This window comes from Zingiber officinale, chromosome 11B (assembly GCF_018446385.1).
Source record: "Zingiber officinale cultivar Zhangliang chromosome 11B, Zo_v1.1, whole genome shotgun sequence".
Classification (NCBI taxonomy): Eukaryota; Viridiplantae; Streptophyta; class Magnoliopsida; order Zingiberales; family Zingiberaceae; genus Zingiber; species Zingiber officinale.
Genome location: NC_056007.1, coordinates 30,121,670 through 30,143,742, shown reverse-complemented (window position 1 = coordinate 30,143,742; position 22,073 = coordinate 30,121,670). Strand labels below are relative to the sequence as shown.

General features: G+C 38.4%; 1 protein-coding gene across 1 annotated transcript; it reads left to right on the top strand.

Annotated features, from left to right (window-relative positions):
• The first annotated feature begins 20,527 nt into the window (after nucleotides 1–20,527).
• On the top strand, nucleotides 20,528–21,318 carry LOC122034553 (ferredoxin-A-like). Its single transcript, XM_042593849.1, has one exon. The coding sequence runs from the start codon at nucleotides 20,611–20,613 to the stop codon at nucleotides 21,055–21,057; it is 447 nt and encodes a 148-aa protein (XP_042449783.1). The 5' UTR covers nucleotides 20,528–20,610; the 3' UTR covers nucleotides 21,058–21,318.
• The last annotated feature ends 755 nt before the right edge of the window (nucleotides 21,319–22,073 follow it).

Sequence of the window (22,073 nt, the reverse complement as noted above, 5' to 3'; positions counted from 1 at the left end):
TTTCGGCCACCACCACCAAGCTCCAAGGGATGGTAGGAAACAAGCCTCCTTTCTCTCCTTCTTCCTCAAGCAAGATCTAGCCACCAAAAGCTCCAAGAGATATGATGTCGTCGGCCTCCAAGGAAGAAGAGAAGAGGATGAGTAAGAGAAGAAGGCCGGCCACCACCAAGGAAAAGAGAGGAGAGGAATAATAGATGTGTTGTGTCATGGGGCAACCCTTCCCTCTCTTTTATAATCCTTGGTCATGGCAAAAAAGGAAAGTTTTAGACATAATTAAAACTTCCTTATTTTTCTTGCCAATGAATAAAAGGAAAATTTAATTAAAAATTTTCTTTTATTCTTTCTATGGCCGTCCACCTCATTGAGCTCCAAACAAGGAAAGATTTAAACACAAAATTAAAACTTCCTTATTTGTTTCCGGAAATTTTTAAAATAAAAATTTCTTTTTTAAAATTCCCTTCATGGTTGGTTATAAAAGGAAACTTTTATAAATTAAAATCTATTTTAAAACATGTGGACGGTTACAAAAAAAGAAAATTTTCTCCAAAATTAAAATCTTCCTTTTCAACTATAAATAAGGAAATATATCAAATCTTTCTCTTAATCTTTTGTAGAAAGCTATAAAAGGAAAGATTTAAATTTTAAACTTTTCTTTTAAAACCATGGCTTCCACATAAGGAAAGATTTAAAAACTAAAACTCTTTTAATCTAATGTGGCCAGCCACCCTACTTGGGCTCCAAGCTAGGGTCGGCCACCACTTGAACCCATCTAGCCTTGGTTTGGTTGGCCCTAGCTTAGGCTCCAAGCTTGGCTTGGCCAGCCACCTTAAGGTGGGTAAGAAGTTGGGTTTGGGTGGATATAAGACTTTATAAATAAGAGGCTATGATAGGGACCGAGATGAGAATTGGTTTTGGTCTCCCGATGAACTTGAGCTTCCCGTGTTCGTCCTGAACACCCAACTTGAGTTCATCAATAATAACTCATACCACTAAAGAGTTATTATTGAACTACCGCACCAGTCCCATATTACTATATGAGCTTCTTCTTATCATGAGTGTGTTAATCTCCTTGTGTTTAAGATATCGAATGCCCACTAATTAAATGAGTTATTGACAACTCACTTAATTAATATCTAACTTCAAGAGTAGTACCACTCAACCTTATTGTCATGTCGAACTAAGTTCACCTACAGGGTTTACATGACAATCCTTATGAGCTCCTCTTGGGGACATCATCAACCTAGATTGCTAGGACACAGTTTCCTTCTATAATCAACAACACACACTATAAATAGTATTATTTCCCAACTTATCGGGTCTCTTGATTTATCGAACTAAATCTCATCCACTGATAAATTAAAGAAATAAATACTAAATATATGCACTTGTTATTATATTAGGATTAAGAGCACACACGTCCATAATAACAAAGGTCTTATTTTTTTATACAGTCAGTATAAAAAGAAACTACCTTAAATGGTCCTGCTCAATACACTCAGAGTGTACTAGTGTAATTTTATAGTCAAGATAAACTAATATCAAATTACACTATGACTATTCCAATGGTTTGTTCCTATCCATCTTAGTCATGAGCTACTATTTATAATTTATAAGGAACTGATAACATGATCTTGTGTGTGTGACACCACACACCATGTTATCTACAATATAAATTAATTGAACAAATATACTTAGCATATAAATGTAGACATTTGACCAATGTGATTCTTTATTTAAAAATAAATGTTTACAAAAAGCTAGGCTTTTAGTATACACTCTAACACATCCTGTTAGTTAGAGCCCTAGAGCCAATCATTTGATGATTGTATGGACTCATTGTATCATATTCTTGTATATTAATAAAGGCATTTGGATTTTGATTATTATACTTACTTGTATTGGTGCCAAATAAACTAAGTATAATAATGTCCTTGAGTATATGGTTCTCACCTATATCAATCGGTTAGTTGGACCGATAGTGAGATAATATAGGGAACACTACTCTTAATCATTCCTAGTCGAGTATTAACATTCAGGGACAATGTTAATGCAATAAGACTAGCATGTAGGTCAACTCGATGACTTGATCTCACAAGTCATGGATATAGAGATATCAAGTTGACACATGGGTATACATTAGAGAATGTATACTGAATGACCCGCCATGAGAAAGTATCATGGATCGTTATATGAGTGTCATATACTTTCTCATGTGGCTATTAGTATGACTACTAGTCCTTAGACCTGAAGTCACCATAGATCCCTACATAAGGAGTTATGTACTTTGGTTTCGTCAAACGTCACCCGTAACTGGGTGGACTATAAAGGCGATTACTGGGTATATAACAAATTATGCAGAGGGATGTGAGTGATGTAGATGGGATCTATCCCTCCTATATGACGGGAGAGACATCGGTATTCTTGATAGAGTGAGACCACGAAGTGCATGGCCATGCCCAAATGAGTCAATATGGGATATTGAGCTCATTTGATTTAGTGAGTCTACTTGGAGTTCAAGATTTAGATTGGTCAGAGGATGACACGGTCTATGCCTCACATTGATCAATTTAGATGTCTAGGATAGAAGGACACTCGTCATATATTGTGAGGAGTCACAATTAGTAGTCACAAGGTGATGTCGGATCTCGATATTCTTGTAACTTGGGTAGTAATGATGTGTTGCTAGATACCGCTCATTACTTATGCTCCTAAATGGGTTTAGGGCATTGCCAATGTTACAAGAACCTATAGAGTCACACACTTAGGACAATTAGATGGAGATTAGGTTCATATGATGAACCAAGAGGATTAGATTCATTTGATGAATCAAATTGGATTAAGAGTAATCCTAATTGAGCTAACTTGAGTTCGACTCAAGTTGATTCATGTGTTCAATGAGTCTAATTTAGATTTTGACTCATTGAATCAATTTAATTAAATGAATTAGATTCATTATATTAAGTTGGCTTGAATCAAATGGTTGGATTCGATCAACCATGGAAGAGATTTGGTCAAGTTTGACTTGATTTGAGAGGAAGATTAAAAGTCAAGTTTGACTTGACTTTATGCCACCTCATTGGTGAGTTGGCATTGATGTGGACCAATGATGTTACTCCACATCATCATGGGTGCCACCTCATGGAAGTTACAAAGCCATTCTCTTTAATGGCTTCATATTAATTGCAATTAATGCAATTAATTTAGGAGTTTCACAAGGGAGAGTGGCCGACCACTTTTGGTTTGAATGAGAATTCATTTTTTTCATTCAAGTGTGTATCTTCTTCCTTCTTCCTCTCAAGTTCTCCCTCTCCTCCTCAACTTGGCCGAACCATACATAGGTGCTAGCACACCTTTTGTGTGGTTTTCTCCACCTACGTGTTCGTGTGGATACTTCTAGAGGGGTATCTATCTTGATACTCTCGAGATCCGGCGTTTTGGACGAGCGGGAATTTTGCGAGGGCACGCTTCAAAGGTAAAAGCTCTCAACACATAGATCTAGGAGTAGATCTAAAGTTTTTGAAACTCGTACTTGTATTTCATTCGGTTTTTTTCCTTGCACGGATCTACAGCTTTGGGTGATTCGGGGTTTCCGCGACGCGAAAAGCGGTTTTCGCGGCCCGAAAAACCTAACAGTGGTATCAGAGCCATGTGCAAGGCTTGTACGAGTTTAATTTTTGGTTTTATGAAAACTAAACCTTCTGTGATTTTCTGTAAAAATTTAGTTTTTTATGTTTTTATGGGTAATTTTTCCGTAGAAGCGAAGCACAAGTATCTCGGCACTTGTAGGCTTCGGCTACCCTTCGTTTTGCCCCAAATCTGTTTGGGACAGCGGGCTTGGGTGCCATTAGATCGCAAAGGAGCAACTCACGATGGTTAGATCGTGGGTAGGGGTACTGCCCCTAACCCCGCAAGGGGATTTGCTCCGCGATTGCACCCGAAATCGCTAAAAACGAACCTGCCGGGAAGATTTTTCCGAAACGGCAATGTCTCGACCCAAATCATTTTGGGACAGCGAGTTTGGGTGCTGTTGGATCGCAAAGGAACCCTCGCGATGGTTAGATCGCGGGTAGGGGCGCTGCCCCTGGCCCCGCAAGGGGATCCGTTCCGCGATTGCGCCCGAAACCGCTAAACGGGACCGCCGGGAAATTTTACTCGTAAAAATTGTAAAAATTAATTTTAAAATTATAGAAAATTATGAAAAAATATATAATTTTGAATTATATATTAATTTTGTGATAGTCATGGCCCAAAAACCCAATATGATTGGATTGTGTTGTAATTCATAATACGGCCTGCGTGCCGTTATGTGTTTGCGCGTGTTGTATGTTTTTATTTTTCGCGACCTGCGCGTCGTGCCTTTCTCATATATTCTGGTTGTAAATTAGATTTAGACTCGAATGTAACTCGAGTTTCAAATTGTAATGTACAAATTGGAGCGGTGGAGAGTCCACACGAGACGGAGTTCCGAGGCGGGCACGAGCAACACAAGGTGGTCAAAGGGAGGAGCTTGGAGAAGCTGTTGACCCTAGGTTGACCATTCAATCTTCTCATTGGCTTGAGAGGATCGTAGTAGGGCCATGACTAAATCACAAATAGATTAATTAGTTAATTGCTTATGTATATGATGCATGTTTAATAAGTAATTAATTAATTAGTGCCTTACGATTAGATTAGATCTAAGTCGTGCACATGATGCACCCTTGCAATTAGATTAGATCTAAGTCGTGCACAAGATGCATCTTTTTCGATTAGATTAGATCTCGATCGAACCAACTCTAAATGCCTAACCGTGCCGTGATACCTATCACTACCTCGATCACATGTATTATTGAATCTGCCAAAGCAGAGCAATACATATTATCTTGGTAGGGTACGGAGGGACAATCTTGGTCCCGCCTATCAACGCATGGGTGAATACAAACTCAATTAGATTGAGTATTCCTAGTTACTCGGTTAGATCGAGTCAACTATAGGCATTCTTCCAACGGTTGGAAAAGATAGGTAAAAATCACATCTATATTAACTCTCGGGCGTATTAGCCAAAGCTAACTCGAGTTTTAATATAAATGCGGATATTGATTTTATAAACAAGAGTTGCATAGAGATGTAATTGGTAATCGTTACCTACCGATCATACTAAGTCTTGGGCGTATTAGCCAAAGCTAACTCAAGGGTTAGTATGATGTGGATCTTGTCCCACATGAATTATAGAATTCAGTGGGAGCATCATTTAGTTAAAGGCCTAATTAAATGATTAAGAATATGATATTTATTTTTGCTTTTATTAAGTTGTAGATAACCATGACATCAAATACGAACACCTTCTCCCTGCGATATGTCCTTGAGAAGGACAAGCTCAACGGAGCAAACTTCCTGGACTGGTACAGGAACCTGAGAATAGTTCTCACTTAGGAACGTAAACTGTACGTTCTGGAGCAGCCCATTCCGGAGGCTCCTATTGCCAATGCCCCGCGAGCTGACAAAGATGCTTATAAGAAGCATCAAGATGACGCATTAGATGTGTCATGTCTAATGCTCGCGACCATGAACTCTGAGCTTCAGAAGCAACACGAGTTAATGAGCGCTTACGATATGGTTGAACATCTTCGTCAACTGTATCAAGGTCAAGCGAGGCATGAGAGATTTGAGATCTCAAGGGCACTGTTTCAGTGCAAGATGTCAGACGGGGTTCCTGTAGGCCCATATGTACTCAAAATGATTGGGTACATAGAGAACCTACAAAGGTTGGGGTTCCCTCTTGGCCAAGAGCTGGCCATTGACCTGATCTTGCAATCCTTGCCGGATAGCTACAGTCAATTCGTTCTAAACTACAATATGAACGAGATTGACAAGCCACTGCCCGAGCTGCTTAGCATGTTAAGAACTGCTGAGCTAAACCTTAAGAAGGCTAAGCCCAACACTGTTCTGATGGTTCAGAAACATAAGGGCAAGCCCAAAGGCAAGGGAAAGTCCCAAGCCAAGGGCAAAGGCAAGGCACTGAAGCCGAAAGGAGGGGTCGCCAAGGATGCTACCTGCTTCCACTGCGGTCAGACCGGGCACTGGAAGAGGAATTGCAAGGTATACTTGGAGGATTTTAAGAAGAAGCGAAGTGAGACTTCCACTTCAGGTATATATGTTATAGAAGTCAATCTATCTATTTCTACATCATGGGTATTAGATACTGGATGTGCTTCTCACATTTGTACTGATGTGCAGGCGCTGAGAAATAGTAGGGCATTGACAAAGGGCGAGGTGGACCTACGAGTAGGCAATGGAGCACAGGTTGCTGTAGGGACTTATTTTCTATCTCTGCCCTCTGGGCTTGTATTAGAATTAGATGAATGTTGTTATGTGCCTGCTTTGACTAAGAACATTGTATCAGTTTCTTGTTTAGACAAGAAAGGTTTCTTGTTTACAATAAAGAACAAATGTTGTTCTGTCTATTTAAACGATATGTTCTATTGTAGTGCACCTCTGATAAACGGACTCTACATTCTAGATCTTGAGAGCCCTATTTATAACATAAATACCAAGAAGTTCAAGTCAAATGACCTGAACGAAACTTATCTCTGGCACTGTCGCTTATGTCATATAAATGACAAGCGCTTATCCCAGCTCCATAAGGATGGTTTGCTAGACTCATTTGAATTTGAATCATATGAGATATGCGAGTCATGCCTACGAGGCAAGATGACCAAGACTCCCTTTAGTGGGCACAGCGAGAGAGCGACTGATTTGTTAGGACTCATACATAGTGATGTATGTGGCCCTTTCAATGTCGCTGCTAGAGGCGGTTATAAGTACTTCATCACATTTACTGATGACTTCAGTAGATATGGTTATGTGTATTTGATGACACATAAATCTGAATCCTTTGAAAAGTTCAAAGAATTCAAGAATGAAGTACAGAACCAACTTGGCAAGAGTATTAAAATACTTCGATCAGATCAAGGTGGTGAATACTTAAGCCATGAGTTTCGTGACTATTTAGCTGAGTGTGGGATTCTATCCCAACTCACTCCTCCTGGAACACCACAGTGGAATGGTGTATCCAAAAGGAGGAATCGTACCCTATTAGATATGGTACAATCGATGATGAGTCACACAGATCTTCCGACATACCTTTGGGGCTATGCTCTAGACACGGTAGCTTTTATACTCAACCGAGTTCCATCCAAGGCCGTGATAAAGACACCATATAGGATATGGACTGGGAGATATGCCCAGGTGTCTTTCATGAGGATTTGGGGTTGTGAGGCTTACGTATGACGTCAAGTCTCAGACAAATTAGGACCCAAATCCGACAAGTGCTATTTCATTAGATATCCCAAGGAAACTAAGGGATATTACTTCTACATTCCCAGTCAGCACAAGGTAGTTGTGGCAAAGACTGGGGTCTTTCTAGAAAGGGACTTTGTTTCTAGAAAGACTAGTGGGAGCGCGTTCGATCTTGAAGAAGTTCAAGATGCGAACAATAGCACTGATGCCTCGATGGAAATTGAACTGGAACCACAAAGTATTGTGGATGATGTTGTTCCATAAGGAGTTGAGGAACAACAACCGGTTCAAGTAGACATACCTCTTCGCAGGTCTGATAGGGTAAGTCGTCAGCCTGAGAGATACTCATTTCTCTTGTCTGACCATGATGACGTTATGCTCATAGAGGATGAGCCTACCACCTATCAGGAAGTTGTGATGAGACCAGATTCTGAGAAATGGTTAGAGGCCATGAGATCCGAAATGGAATCCATGTACACCAACCAAGTATGGACTTTGGTTTATCCACCTGAAGGGGTAAAACCCATTGGGTGTAAGTGGGTCTTTAAGAGAAAGACTGACATGGATGGACTTATCTATAAGGGTCGCTTGGTAGCTAAAGGTTTCAAGCAGATTCATGGTATTGACTATGATGAAACCTTTTCTCCAGTAGCGATGTTTAAGTCCATTCGGATCATGCTTGCTATTGCAGCCTACCATGACTATGAGATATGGCAGATGGATGTCAAAACCATGTTTCTGAATGGAAACCTGCTCGAGGATGTGTACATGACACAACCTGAGGGTTTTGTAGATCCACAGCATGCAAGCTGCATAGGTCCATTTATGGACTAAAGCAAGCTTCTCGGAGCTGGAATCTTCGATTCAATGATGCAATCAAATAGTTTGGTTTCATCAAGAATGAAGATGAGCCTTGTGTCTACAAGAAGGTTGTAGGAGATATAGTTGTCTTCCTCATATTGTATGTGGATGACATACTACTCATTGGGAAGGACATCCCTATGCTTCAGTCTGTCAAGACCTGGCTAGGGAGTTGCTTCTCAATAAAGGACTTAGGTGAAGCATCCCGCATTCTAGGGATACAGATTTATAGAGATAGATCTAAGAGATTGCTTGGCCTAAGTCAGAGTACATATATTGACAAGGTACTTCTTCGGTTTGCCATGCAGAACTCCAAGAAGGGATTTCTGCCGATGTCATATGGCGTGAGTCTTTCGAAGACTCAAGGTCTCTCTTCTAGAGAGGAGAGAGACCGCATGGATCAGATCCCTTATGCCTCAGCCATAGGATCGATCATGTACGCCATGTTATGTACTCGACCTGATGTCTCGTATGCTTTGAGCATGACGAGCAGATACCAGTCAGATCCAGGTGAAAGTCACTGGATAGCGGTCAAGAATATTCTTAAGTACTTAAGAAGGACTAAAGAATATTTCTTAATATATGGAGGCAATGATGAGCTAGCTGTAAAGGGTTACAGTGATGCTAGCTTCCAGACCGACCAGGATGACTATAGATCGCAAATGGTGGTGCTGTCAGCTGGAAGAGTTCGAAGCAGGATACAGTAGCTGATTCTACAACAGAAGCCGAGTATATTGCTGCATCAGAGGCAGCAAAGGAGGCAGTTTGGATCCGCAAGTTCATCACTGAACTTGGGGTGGTTCCTAGCATCGCTGATCCAGTTGAGCTCTATTGTGACAACAATGGAGCTATAGCACAGGCGAAGGAACCTCGCTAACACCAGCGGACCAAGCACATACTACACGCTTCCATCTCATTCGAGAGATTATCGATAAAGGAGATGTGAAGATTTGCAGAGTACCTACAGAGGCTAACATCGCAGATCCCTTGACCAAGGCTTTGGCACAGAGAAAGCATGATGGTCACACTAGGTCATTAGGCCTTAGAGCCTATACTGATTGGCACTAGTGCTAGTGGGAGATTGTTAGTTAGAGCCCTAGAGCCAATCATTTGATGATTGTATGGACTCATTGTATCATATTCTTGTATATTAATAAAGGCATTTGGATTTTGGTTATTATACTTACTTGTATTGGTGCCAAATAAACTAAGTATAATAATGTCCTTGAGTAGATGATTTTCACCTATATCAATCGGTTAGTTGAACCGATAGTGAGATGATATAGGGAACACTACTCTTAATCATTCCTAGTCGAGTATTAACATTCAGGGACAATGTTAATGCAATAAGACTAGCATGTAGGTCAACTCGATGACTTGATCTCACAAGTCATGGATATAGAGATATCAAGTTGACACATGGGTATACATTAGAGAATGTATACTGAATGACCCGCCATGAGAAAGTATCATGGATCGTTATATGAGTGTCATATACTTTCTCATGTGGCTATTAGTATGACTACTAGTCCTTAGACCTGAAGTCACCATAGATCCCTACATAAGGAGTTATATACTTTGATTTCGTCAAACGTCACCCGTAACTGGGTGGACTATAAAGGCAATTACTGGGTATATAACAAATTATGCAGAGGGATGTGAGTGATGTAGATGGGATCTATCCCTCCTATATGACGGGAGAGACATCGGTATTCTTGATAGAGTGAGACCACGAAGTGCATGACCATGGCCAAATGAGTCAATATAGGATATTGAGCTCATTTGATTTAGTGAGTCTACTTGGAGTTCAAGATTTAGATTCGTCTGCTTGGAGCTTATATGATGAACCAAGAGGATTAGATTCATTTGATGAATCAAATTGGATTAAGAGTAATCCTAATTGAGCTAACTTGAGTTCGACTCAAGTTGATTCATGTGTTCAATGAGTCTAATTTAGATTTTGACTCATTGAATCAATTTAATTAAATGAATTAGATTCATTATATTAAGTTGGCTTGAATCAAATGGTTGGATTCGATCAACCATGGAAGAGATTTGGTCAAGTTTGACTTGATTTGAGAGGAAGATTAAAAGTCAAGTTTGACTTGACTTTATGCCACCTCATTGGTGAGTTGGCATTGATGTGGACCAATGATGTTACTCCACATCATCATGGGTGCCACCTCATGGAAGTTACAAAGTCATTCTCTTTAATGGCTTCATATTAATTGCAATTAATGCAATTAATTTGGGAGTTTCACAAGGGAGAGTGGCCGGCCACTTTTGGTTTGAATGAGAATTCATTTTTTTTCATTCAAGTGTGTATCTTCTTCCTTCTTCCTCTCAAGCCCTCCCTCTCCTCCTCAACTTGGCCGAACCATACATAGGTGCTAGCACACCTTTTGTGTGGTTTTCTCCACCTACGTGTTTGTGTGGATACTTCTAGAGGGGTATCTATCTTGATACTCTCGAGATCCGGCGTTTTGGACGAGCGGGAATTTTGCGAGGGCACGCTTCAAAGGTAAAAGCTCTCAACACATAGATCTAGGAGTAGATCTAAAGTTTTTGAAACTCGTACTTGTATTTCATTCGGTTTTTTTTCCTTGCACGGATCTACGGCTTTGGGTGATTCGGGGTTTCCGCGACACGAAAAGCGGTTTTCACGGCCCGAAAAACCCAACACATCCACCTCCCTTAGCGCATATGACGAGATAGGTCAGCGTCAACTTGCATTAGTACATATTTTAGATTTCCATGTTTCTATGTTTCCTCATTTTCTAGATGGACACTTGAACTTTCATGACTCTTCAATCTCAACTATTATTGTTCTTCATCGTGTTAGCTTTGTAAGTACTCCAGGAAAGTGTTACATCACTACAAGTGCATAGCTACGTCGTCGGTAATAAAAATATCGATCCACAAGGACTGTAGTTAAGCACTAGTCGAGTAGGTGAAGGAAGTTATCTAGACTCATGAAAGTTAATTATAAACTCTAAGTTCTAAGAATGAGAAAGAGAGAGAGAGGTAGGTAGAGGTCTAGAGGTATAAGTGATTTTGGTTGATTTGGGAAGGCAACTCTAGACCTTCGATTTCATTGCAATGCTAGTTGATGTGCCTCGGTATTGGTAATGCCCTACCCTCTACGTGTATAACTTGTAGGAATTCCCTACTATGTATCGACACAATCCTCTTGAGCGGATGCTTCGGAGTGCCTCACCCCATAAGTATCGAATGCCCCAAGTATAGAAGGTAACTTAGAAAGTCTAGTTAAAGGGATACCCCCATCACATGAGGGCTCCCCGATCATATGTCTATAGGTTACACAAATCCCTTCTAACACTAGATAGGGAGAAGCCCATTAAGCATATAAACAATTCCTCATAGAGAATTGACTTCCATTTCAAATCAATGTTCGAGATGTCTAGTTAAAGGGATACCCTTCATAACGAAGGGCCCCTCGGTCATACGATCTTGAACGTTCCCTCTACATGGTAGCCAATCTATATAACATGTTCATCAAACAACACATATACATAATCAAAGTTCACACAAGCATTTAATCAAACATGAACGAGGCACTCACATGTCATAAAATAGGAAATTATCAAATACATAGTGTAAAACATCAACAATCACATCACAACTACTCCCTACGACCTAAAGTTCGAAGAATTACTCCATTAATACGAGAATAGATCCAAAAGACATAAAGGTAGGAAAGTTTCTAATCTAATATGAGATAGACGAATAAAACTTAGCCGTTTAGAGAAATCTGGGTCTTCAAGATCCAATCCCTTGCTTTGGAGAGGATGGTGATGTGGATCGCGGCTTCGTATCGTTGATGGATGGCCAAAAAAGTGAGAGATATAAACCTCTTGGGTCTCTTCCAAAGGAAGGACCATCCTCCCCTCAAATTGGGGAAGAAGACCCCCCTTTTGGCGTGGCCCGTCACACGAGTCGTGTTGTTCAGGCATAGCGCAGCGATGTAAGTCTCTGGAAGGAGGCATCGGCAGTGCCACTAGGGCATGGCACGGTCGTGTGTTCACTTAGTGTAGGATACACGACATAGCCGTGTCTGGTACACACGGGTCGTGTCTCAAAACAGTGCTCGTGTGTTCCCCATCGGAGTAAAATACACGGCATAGCCGTGTCTGGTACACACAAGTCGTGCGTCAAAATAGTGGGCACTAGTATTCTTATCCTTCTTCTTGCCCAAAGTTGCTTTGATGGATTTTTTTTGTCCGTTTAAGCTCCCAGTCATGCCTTGAAAGTGAAAACCAAAAAAGAGCATATCTCCGAACAAACAAAAGTAATTATGCCGATAAATGATATAAAGGGGAAAAATAACGTAAGCCCTATACAAGAAATACATGTGAATGTGCTTCAAATAGTATTTAGAAACACATTTAACCTACGCGTATCAGTTAGCACTATAAGAAAATCCTCATTCAACAACACTCAAACGATAACGGTTTTATACCAAATCGTTATTTTTTTACCATTTAACAACGGTTTTAACAAAAATCATTTTCTTTTAGCAATTTTTTTGGGCTACGACAACGGTTTTTAAAGGCTATGACAACAATTTTTGAAAATCGTTGTCTATGTGCACTTTTTTTGGGGTTACGACAACGGTTTTTAAAAACTGTTGTCTATTAAGTGTTGTTGAATACCATTATTTTTTCCCTCACCATTTTTTTCCATTCGCCATTTTTTGCCACCGAGTTTTTCTTTCCCTCTCCCCGAAATTTTTTGCCACCGCGTCTCCCTTCTCCTTTGCCTTCTCAAACCCTAAGCATTTCCATCCACGATCTCCACATTTTTCTTTCTTTATCTCTTCATGCTGCCAAACCCCCTCTATGTCAGTGATCCCCTCTTTGCGAACTCCTCTCCGCATAATCGCTCCTCTGAACTCCTTTCCGCATAACCCTTTTAAGTTGAATCCTTCTTTCGCTGAATATCTCCGCTGAACCACCCACCTTCATTCCCTCTTCATAGCAGGCTGACCCAGCGCTCTTTGTTTCCTCTTTGTTTATCTAAAAAAATTAATATGTAGTCAGGCTAATTTCTTGCATGACAGGGAGGAATCTGAAGGAAATCTCAAGGGCATCTTAGGATATGTGGATGAGGACTTGGTCTCCTCTGACTTTGTTGGTGACAGTAGGTATTTTCTTTGCTCAATCATAGTTCATGCATTATTTACTGATATTTACGAATCTAATATTTGTTTTCTAAGCGGATAATTATTTGATTCCTAAATTGGTATAGGTCGAGCATTTTTTATGCCAAGGCAGGAATTGCTCTGAATGGAAATTTTGTCAAGCTTGTGTCCTGGTACGACAATGAGTGGGGCTACAAGTAATTAATTGTCAAACTCTACAACAATAATCCATAGATATTACTTGTAAGATCTTGTTTGATTATGAGATGTCTAATTTGTAATTTGATTCTTATTTGCAGTTCATGTGTTGTCGATTTGATTCATCACATGAACAAGTCCGAGTAAAATCTTTTGCAGTTTTGGTTGCCATTTCAAGTTCCCAAGTTTGTGTTGTTCAGAATAATAAATTTGGCAATGTTGTTTTTTGTTAATTGTTTGGGTGTATGCTGGTCCATGCATTGCATGCCTTTGCTTTATCTCGAGTTGTTAATTACCCAGCTTGGTAAAAAAGCTGAAATTTCTAGCTTGTTTTGAGACTCTTCTAACACCGAATTTAATTTTTATGGTCTTTTCTTTCATAATGGTGTTGAGTTGGTAGAGATTATGTTTCTTACCTGTAAGTAGACATGCGTTGGAATTGTGACATATTTATGTCTACATATTAATTTTTTTGGATAGGATGCCTACATATTTATTGGTTTCTTCAGCTTGACTCGAATTCTCTCACTGTTGGATGAACTGGCCATTTGTACTCAGCTTAATCGTTATTCAAAATTTTGGTTTGTCTCATAGGCCCGTAACCCACTTAGGCAACGCCATGTAAGTTGAGATTCAGCTATTATTGTTTAGTAATGCCATGTAATCTATGGTTTATGATAGTAAAGGTTTCGGCAATCACGGTCTAGTAATGCCATGTAATTTGAAAATCAGCAATTATGGTGTATGATAGTAAATAAGTTTGAGTTCAACTGCCTCCAGAACTTAAAATGCATGTGTTTCTAATTTTCTTAGATTCCACAATTTTTTCTTGTAGAATACAAGATGGGTGTGATGTCAAGGAAGATTTTGCCTGCATGTGGTAGTCTGTACTATCTTTGCCCTGCACTGAGGGCACAATCTAGACAACCAGTGAAGCGGTACAAGCAACTGCTAGCTGGCATTTTTCCTCAATCTCAGGTGATATTTATAGTTCTGACATTTTAGCTATCTTTTATTTTTGACTTCTGAGTGTGAGATCTTGTTTATTCTCAATTTGCTGATTGAATATGTTGATAAGAATCATGTTGTTGGTACTTCATGCTACTATAAACCTTTTTGATTTCTCATGTACTTCAACATTAATGTTCTTATACAACTAAAGGAATATATCAATTTAGTGCCTTCACGTGTAAAAAACAATGTATAGGTACCATGTGCATACCGAGCATTGTGGTGAGCCAACATTCAAACTGATATCTTACATTTATCGTACATTTCAAGTGTCTTTTACCCTTGCGTTAACCACCTTTCTAATGGGCAAGTTACTAATTATCCATTTTTGAGGAATTTGGTTTAGAGTCTGCTATCTATTGTAACAATTTCATTGCAACTGACAAATCATATGTCGTGCATTCATTTACATGTTTGTGTTATGCTTACAATTGTTATTGCAAGAACAGAACCAACTTTCATAGCTGATATATTAAGAACTGAAAATTATATTTCTACAGACCTTATATATTTTTAACAATACTAATGCCATCTATTATCATTTTAATTGATGTCCAGATTATTTTCCTACAATCAGAAGATCATCAAAAGAAAAATCATTGAATGGTTCAACGGGAGCAAGAATTTCCACACGATTGAATCTATATACAATCCAAAAAAAAGTTTGTTTACATCCACACCTAGAGAATAACAAAGTACAAAATAGTGAAAATACAATGTAAGATGTCAGTGGTAAGCAAAATTGTAGTGCCTACACAAAATAAATTTGTGCATGATAATGATCCTTATGGTATGATGTCTTTCTTGTACTTGATCTTGTTCGACACAACTTGATATTTTTGCTTATTGATAAATATCAATTGGTTGAACCTTTTAGCTTTATTTTTTTCTCTTTCCTTGTTCGCTTTATTATTATATGTCATAGTTATTACAGGTGATCAAAAGCAGATATGTGAGATTAGCCTTGGTTTAATTTCACAATGTTGCTTGACAAAGCATGTTTTCAGGATGAGTAAACAGTACCTTGCCAATGTTGGCCTCTAGATCACTGGAAAGGTGAGTACGTGGAACACGATGAGTAAACATGTTTTCAGCATGTTTCATCTGTTGGATTCATGCATCACAATGTCAATGCAAGAGAAGTTGACTATGGGTTCACATGTTATAAATGCAATAGTACTTTCTGAATTAATTTCTTTTTTCATTTTGAACTTTGTTGATATGGCAAAACTCTTCTCTAATTATCAGGTCCTAGGTTGCAAACAAAGAGCATATGGGCTTCAGGTCTACTGTATAGCTGCTAGATATCCTTGTTATCAAGATTACAAATTTTCCAAAGAAAACAAATTGTTATAATTTTTCCTATATTGCTACAGTGCACTTTTTGTTAACACTTGATAATTTTACAGTAATGTTAATGATTAATTATCCACCAAGTGACTCCCTCAGTTTATCACCTGATAATCGAAAGGTGAAGTACCTATGTTTTCTTGTTGTGAGTTTTTCTATGGTATCTATGTTTTGTGTTAAACTATAGATTTTGCAGCTACACTGCTTTCACTGCGTGTATGCTCAATAGTTATGCTTTATATATGTTGAAATTTCAGGGGAAGCCAGTCATATTGAAGTACCTCAAGTTTCAAAATGTTCGCAAGCAAATAATTTGTACAGGTTTATAGCATTTTACTTTACAACAAAATTCTTTAGACATGCAAGTAAATGTCTTTATGGACCGTTTTATATAATAAATCACTAGCTTAACTATTTTTATCGAGGGCAACCATGGTGATGATGATATCACAAAAGTTTTGAAGATTTTACTCTATGGAACACCGTGAGTGCTCATGTCATATTTGCATAAATTTCATTCCTAGATTACCTAACTTCTGCTTTAATCATTGGCATTGTGATAACATTAATAGAATAATTAAATTGTAGATCTTTCAATGATAGAAACTCACATTGTCTTCTTTTGTTTGTTCTGTTAAACCTGACTTGTCTCATCCAAAATTGCTTTTCTGTCTTACTAGTTACAAGTATATGCTTGCTATGATCTCATTTACTAATTCTCTTTAAATGCTCTCCGATGTCGATCTCTCCATTCACTCATTTCGGCACCAACAAAGAGCAAGCTTCATATACATCAACAATCACCCTATTCTTCAGGCAAGATATATAGATAGACTTTTGTTTTTTAAATTTTCTTGTATACCTGTGCTATCGATGTTGTTTTCTTACATGTAGAACTACAATGAACGGAAAGAAAGGTAGCAGTATTCAGATCGACATTTGCCTACCGCTAAACGCAACTCCACAATAAGAAAGCATGAAGAAGTCTACCAAGGATCATATGGCAAAGCCACGATACCAATGAGGAAATTGATGATGGAAGTGTAGGAGTTTGCCAAAGAGGACACAGACAGGGTGACCTTTTCCCTCAAGGTTGGCTTGGCTTGCCTCCTCATCTCCCTTCTCTTTCTCATCCAAGCACCTTATCAAGTCTTCGACACCAACTTCATATTGGAAAAGGTTGGTATGAAAAAATAAGCAAGTGAGAATGAGGAGTCCAATGAAATCCTACAAGTTGAAGATTATGATGGGACTTGGGTTGATAATAATTAAGTGCAATCCTACATGGCATGAACCATCATTAAAAGTTTCTAGTCTTTTGGCTATTGTTCATTAGTTGTAAATAGAGTTTATTTGTTTATTTGTATTGGGATAAATTTTATTTAAACATGAGATATGTTTCTTCTTTTGTGATTGTAATTCTTATATAACTAACATTTGAATTATATTGATGTGGGAAATATTTTTTCTTGATTATGATTCTTTATTATATATTTAAATTGAAATCTGATATATTGGTATTAAAATATAATAATTTAAAAGACAACGGTTTAAAACCGTTATTATTGTCTATCACCCTCAAAGACAACGGTTAAAAACCGTTGTCGTAGTCCCAAAAACGATTATAACTGACAGTTTTACGTTATTAAAAATGCTCTAAATAACAACGGTTTTAAACCGCTGTCTTTTCATTCAAAGACAACAGTTTAAAATCGTTGCAAAACTGTTGTCTTTTCATTCAAAGACAACGGTTTAAAACCGTTGTCGTAGCCCCCCACTTTTAACTGTTAGTTAGAGCCCTAGAGTCAATCATATGATGATTGTTGTATAGACTCGTGGTATCATATTCCTATGTATATGAAGGTATTTCTTTTTGGTTATTATACTTACTTGTATTAGTGCCAAATAACTAAGTATAATAATGTCCTTGAGTAGAAGGTTCTTATCTATATCATCGATTGGTTGAATCGATAGTAAGATGATATAGAGAACATTACTCTTAATCATTCCTAGTCAAGTATTAACATTCAAGGGACAATGTTAATACGACGAGACTAGCATGTAGGTCAACTCGATGACTTGATCTCACAAGTCATGGATATAGAGATATCAAGTTGACACATGGGTATGCATTGGAGAATGTATACTGAATGACCCGCCATGAAAAAGTATCATGGATCGTTATATGAGTGTCATATACTTTCTCATGTGGCTATTAGTATGACTATTAGTCCTTGGACCTGAAGTTACCATGGTTCCCTATATAAGGAGTTGCATACTTTGGCTTCGTCAAACGTCACCCGTAACTGGGTGGACTATAAAAGTTATTGCTGGGTATGTAACAAATTATGTGGAGGGATGTGAGTGATGTAGATGTGATCTATCCCTCCTATATAACGGGAGTGACATCGTTATTCTTGATAGAGTGAGATCACTAAGTGCATGGCCATGCCCAAATGAGTCAATATGAGATATTGAACTCATTTGATTATAGTGAGTCTACTTGGAGTTCAAGATTTAGATTGATTAGAGGATGACACGGTCTATGCCTCACATTGATTAATCTAGGTGTCAAGGATAGAAGGACACTTGTTATATATTGTGAAGAGTCACAATTAGTAGTCACAAGGTGATGTTGGATCTCAACATTCTTGTAACTTGGGTAGTAATGATGTGTTGCTAGATACCGCTTATTACTTATGCTTCTAAATGGGTTTAGGAGCATTGCCAACGTTACAAGAACCTATAGAGTCACACACAAAGGGCAATTAGATGGAGATTAGGTTCATTTGATGAACCAAGAGGATTAGGTTCATGTGATGAACCAAATTGGATTAAGAGTAATACAAATTAAACTAATTGAGTTGGACTCGATTTTATTCATGTGTTCAATGAATCTAATTTAGATTATGTTTCATTGAATCAATTTAATCAATGAATAGAGATTCATTATATTAAATTGATTTGAATCAAATGGTTAGATTTGATCAACCATGAGAGAGAAGTGGTTAAGTTTGACTTGACTATAGAGGGAAGATGAAAGGTCAAGTTTGACTTGACCATTGCCACCTCATTTGTGAGTTGGCATTAAGTGGGCCAATGATGATGTTCCACATCATCAAGGTTGGCTTATGTGTGTGCCACATCATGAGGGAGATCAAGAGTTGTGACTCTTGATATCCCATGGAGGTTTAAAACCTCTCCTTGAAGTGGCTGGCCACTTAACTCATTGAGAGAGTTTCATTTTGTTTTGTAACTCCATCTTCTTCCTCCTTGCTTTCTTCTTCTCTCCCTCTCCTCCACCTTGGCCGAAACCTTTAAGGGTGCTAGCACACTCTAATGTTTCTTCTCCACCTAATCGTTTGTGTGGATACACATAGAGGGGTTTTCACTTGACACCCTTGTGATCTGGCATCTTCTTGGACGAGCGGGATAAACGAAGGGCTTTGCTACAGAGATATATCTCTCTTCCATGTAGATCTAAGGTAGATCTAGAATTAGAGAAACTTGTACACGAAATTATGAAATTTTATCTTCGCACGGATCCGGTGGCATGGGATTTCGGGGTTTCCACAACGTAAAAGCGGTTTTTGCGGCTCGAAAATCCCAATATTAACAACACTGCCAATTACAACGATTTTAAAGGGCCTACGATAATAATTTTTAACCGTTGTCTTTTAATATTTTTGTTGTAGTGTAATCAGGCTATTCATCTTTCTCTAATGGGTCGTCAACAGTCCTGCAAGGTTGACACCTAACAACATGTATGTAGTATTACAAAATTTTGCAAAAAGGAATGAGCCACCAAATGAAAAAGATGTCAAACCAAACTTTTCTTTGTGTTACACATGAAATAAAAAGAAGCCAAACAATCCTTATTTCAATGAAGAAATAGATAGACAAATAATTCTTAAGTTCCAAGACTATGGAAGTTACACAAAAGCTTTGTACGATAATATTGATGATAATATAGTTGTATTTTATCTATGGGCACATATTTCTATGTATTTTATTTTATTTGTAGTCTTTCTTCCATAATGTTACTAAATATTAGTCATAAATAATACGTTGATTCGAATGATTCATTAATTATTCACCCCTCCTCCACCTCACCACTAATCCAAAAACAATACTTTGATTGGTCATACATGTGCAAAATATATATAGAGAGAGGAGCGTAGGGACGATGTTGAAGATTTAATATGTCCTAAAATTCTCGAGCTCTTGCTGCGTCATCCTTTCATTCGTAGAAGCTTACTTGATTGCCTATATATCGTTAAGAAATGGTTTGACAATTCGATCCGAGTCGATGTACCCAATGCGATAGGGTCGTGGATGTAGGTATTTCATATTTGGAGTTCTGAATCACATATATACATCTGAATCACATATAGCATTATATTATTATTTTAGTGTTATTGTTTACTCTCGAAAGACATTTAATTATACTCGTAACATTTAATTATAATATGAGTGTTGGCAGAATTTGTTAGGATGATCGAAAGAACGCAAGGCCTCAAATCACTGCATGCAGCACGAGATAAGATAAGCCTATCAAATCCATCCACAGATTGTCATTGCACGTGTCAAGCAAGATAAGGAACACTCCGCCCGTCCGCCGCACTCACTCTTATCTACTAACTAGCTACTCCGTCTTCTTCGATATTTATATATATATCCTCGTAGCTTTGCAGCCTCCTAGCTTTGCTCCTCTTTTCTCATCTTTAATTTCTCGATCACTAACTAGCTATATGGCCGCCGCCGCAGCCACCGCCACCCTCTCGAGCGCTGCTTCCCTAATTGCCTTCTCTCGCCGGGGCTTTGCCGGCGTGAAAGTGTCGACCTGCCCTCGCCCTATGTTCGGAGTGGAGTTGGGGCAGGTACGGGGGAGGGTGTGCGCCATGGCGACGTACAACGTGAAGCTGGTGACCCCGAATGGTGACTACGCCTTCAAATGCGACGACGATGTTTACATCCTGGACCAGGCGGAGGAGGAAGGAATAGAGCTGCCGTACTCGTGTCGGGCGGGTTCCTGCTCCTCCTGCGCCGGAAAAGTGGTGAATGGAGGGGTGGATCAGTCGGACGGCAGTTTCCTGGATGACGACCAGATAGACGCGGGCTATGTGCTCACCTGTATAGCCTTTCCCACTAGTGACGTCGTCATCGAGACGGACAAGGAGGAGGAGCTCACTGGCTAATTAATTAATTAATTAATGGAATTAAGATTAATTATATATATTATGAATTGCCAGTTGTTTAATTAGTTTCTGCCCATTAATTAGTTCAATTCTACTTAATTACTTTTGGATGCATGGGATGGATGCATGCTTCCAGTGAAGTAACGTTCGTTTCTCCTGATTGTCGTTGCGAGAGTAGTGCACGGGTCATAATAATATTGTTATCGCCTTCGAAGAGATATTGCTCTTCACGAGAATATATATATATCTGCTGTTTTAATTCGCAATTCGTGTTCGTATTATGCTAATTGAGAGCTTTCTAAATGGCTTCCTATAATAAATTGATTTTACATAGTGTCATTAACGATGCATAGTTAAGATAGTTTTATAGTACATATTACAATAAATATGACTTTCTACATTGCACAATTCTATTATCGGTAGTGCACATTATACGTTGCACAACTATAAACTTGAAAGTCATAAAAGGATTCGTAATGTGCATTGGGCGTTACAATTAAGAACATTCACAACGTGCACCGTGCACTGCGGTTAAGACCATTCACAGCGTGCACCGCACATTACGGCTAAGAGCATTTGTAACGCATAGTGTGCACTGCGATTAAGAGTATTCGCAGTGTGCAATGCGCATTGCAATTAGGATGTGATGTTAAACACATAATTATTAACATTATACAATTAAATTAATATTTAATTTAAATATATAATCTAAATTTAAAATTTAAACATCACCATAATACAATCATCACTTAAAATAGAAATAAAAATTTTTAAAATACAATTAAAATATGAATACATAATTTTTATTCATTTAATAAACATTTGAGTTAATTTTATAAGGAAACACTAATAATAAATCTTTTACATCTAAAGCTAATGCACCATTAGAAATAACAGAAAAGGAATCTACTATTAGTACCCCCAAGGGAGTTTGATGTAATCAACCAAATCAGGTTAGGTTCTGTTGATTTTTAACCTCTGTGTTTAAGTGTGCAGGAATTTAGGAGCACAAGAAG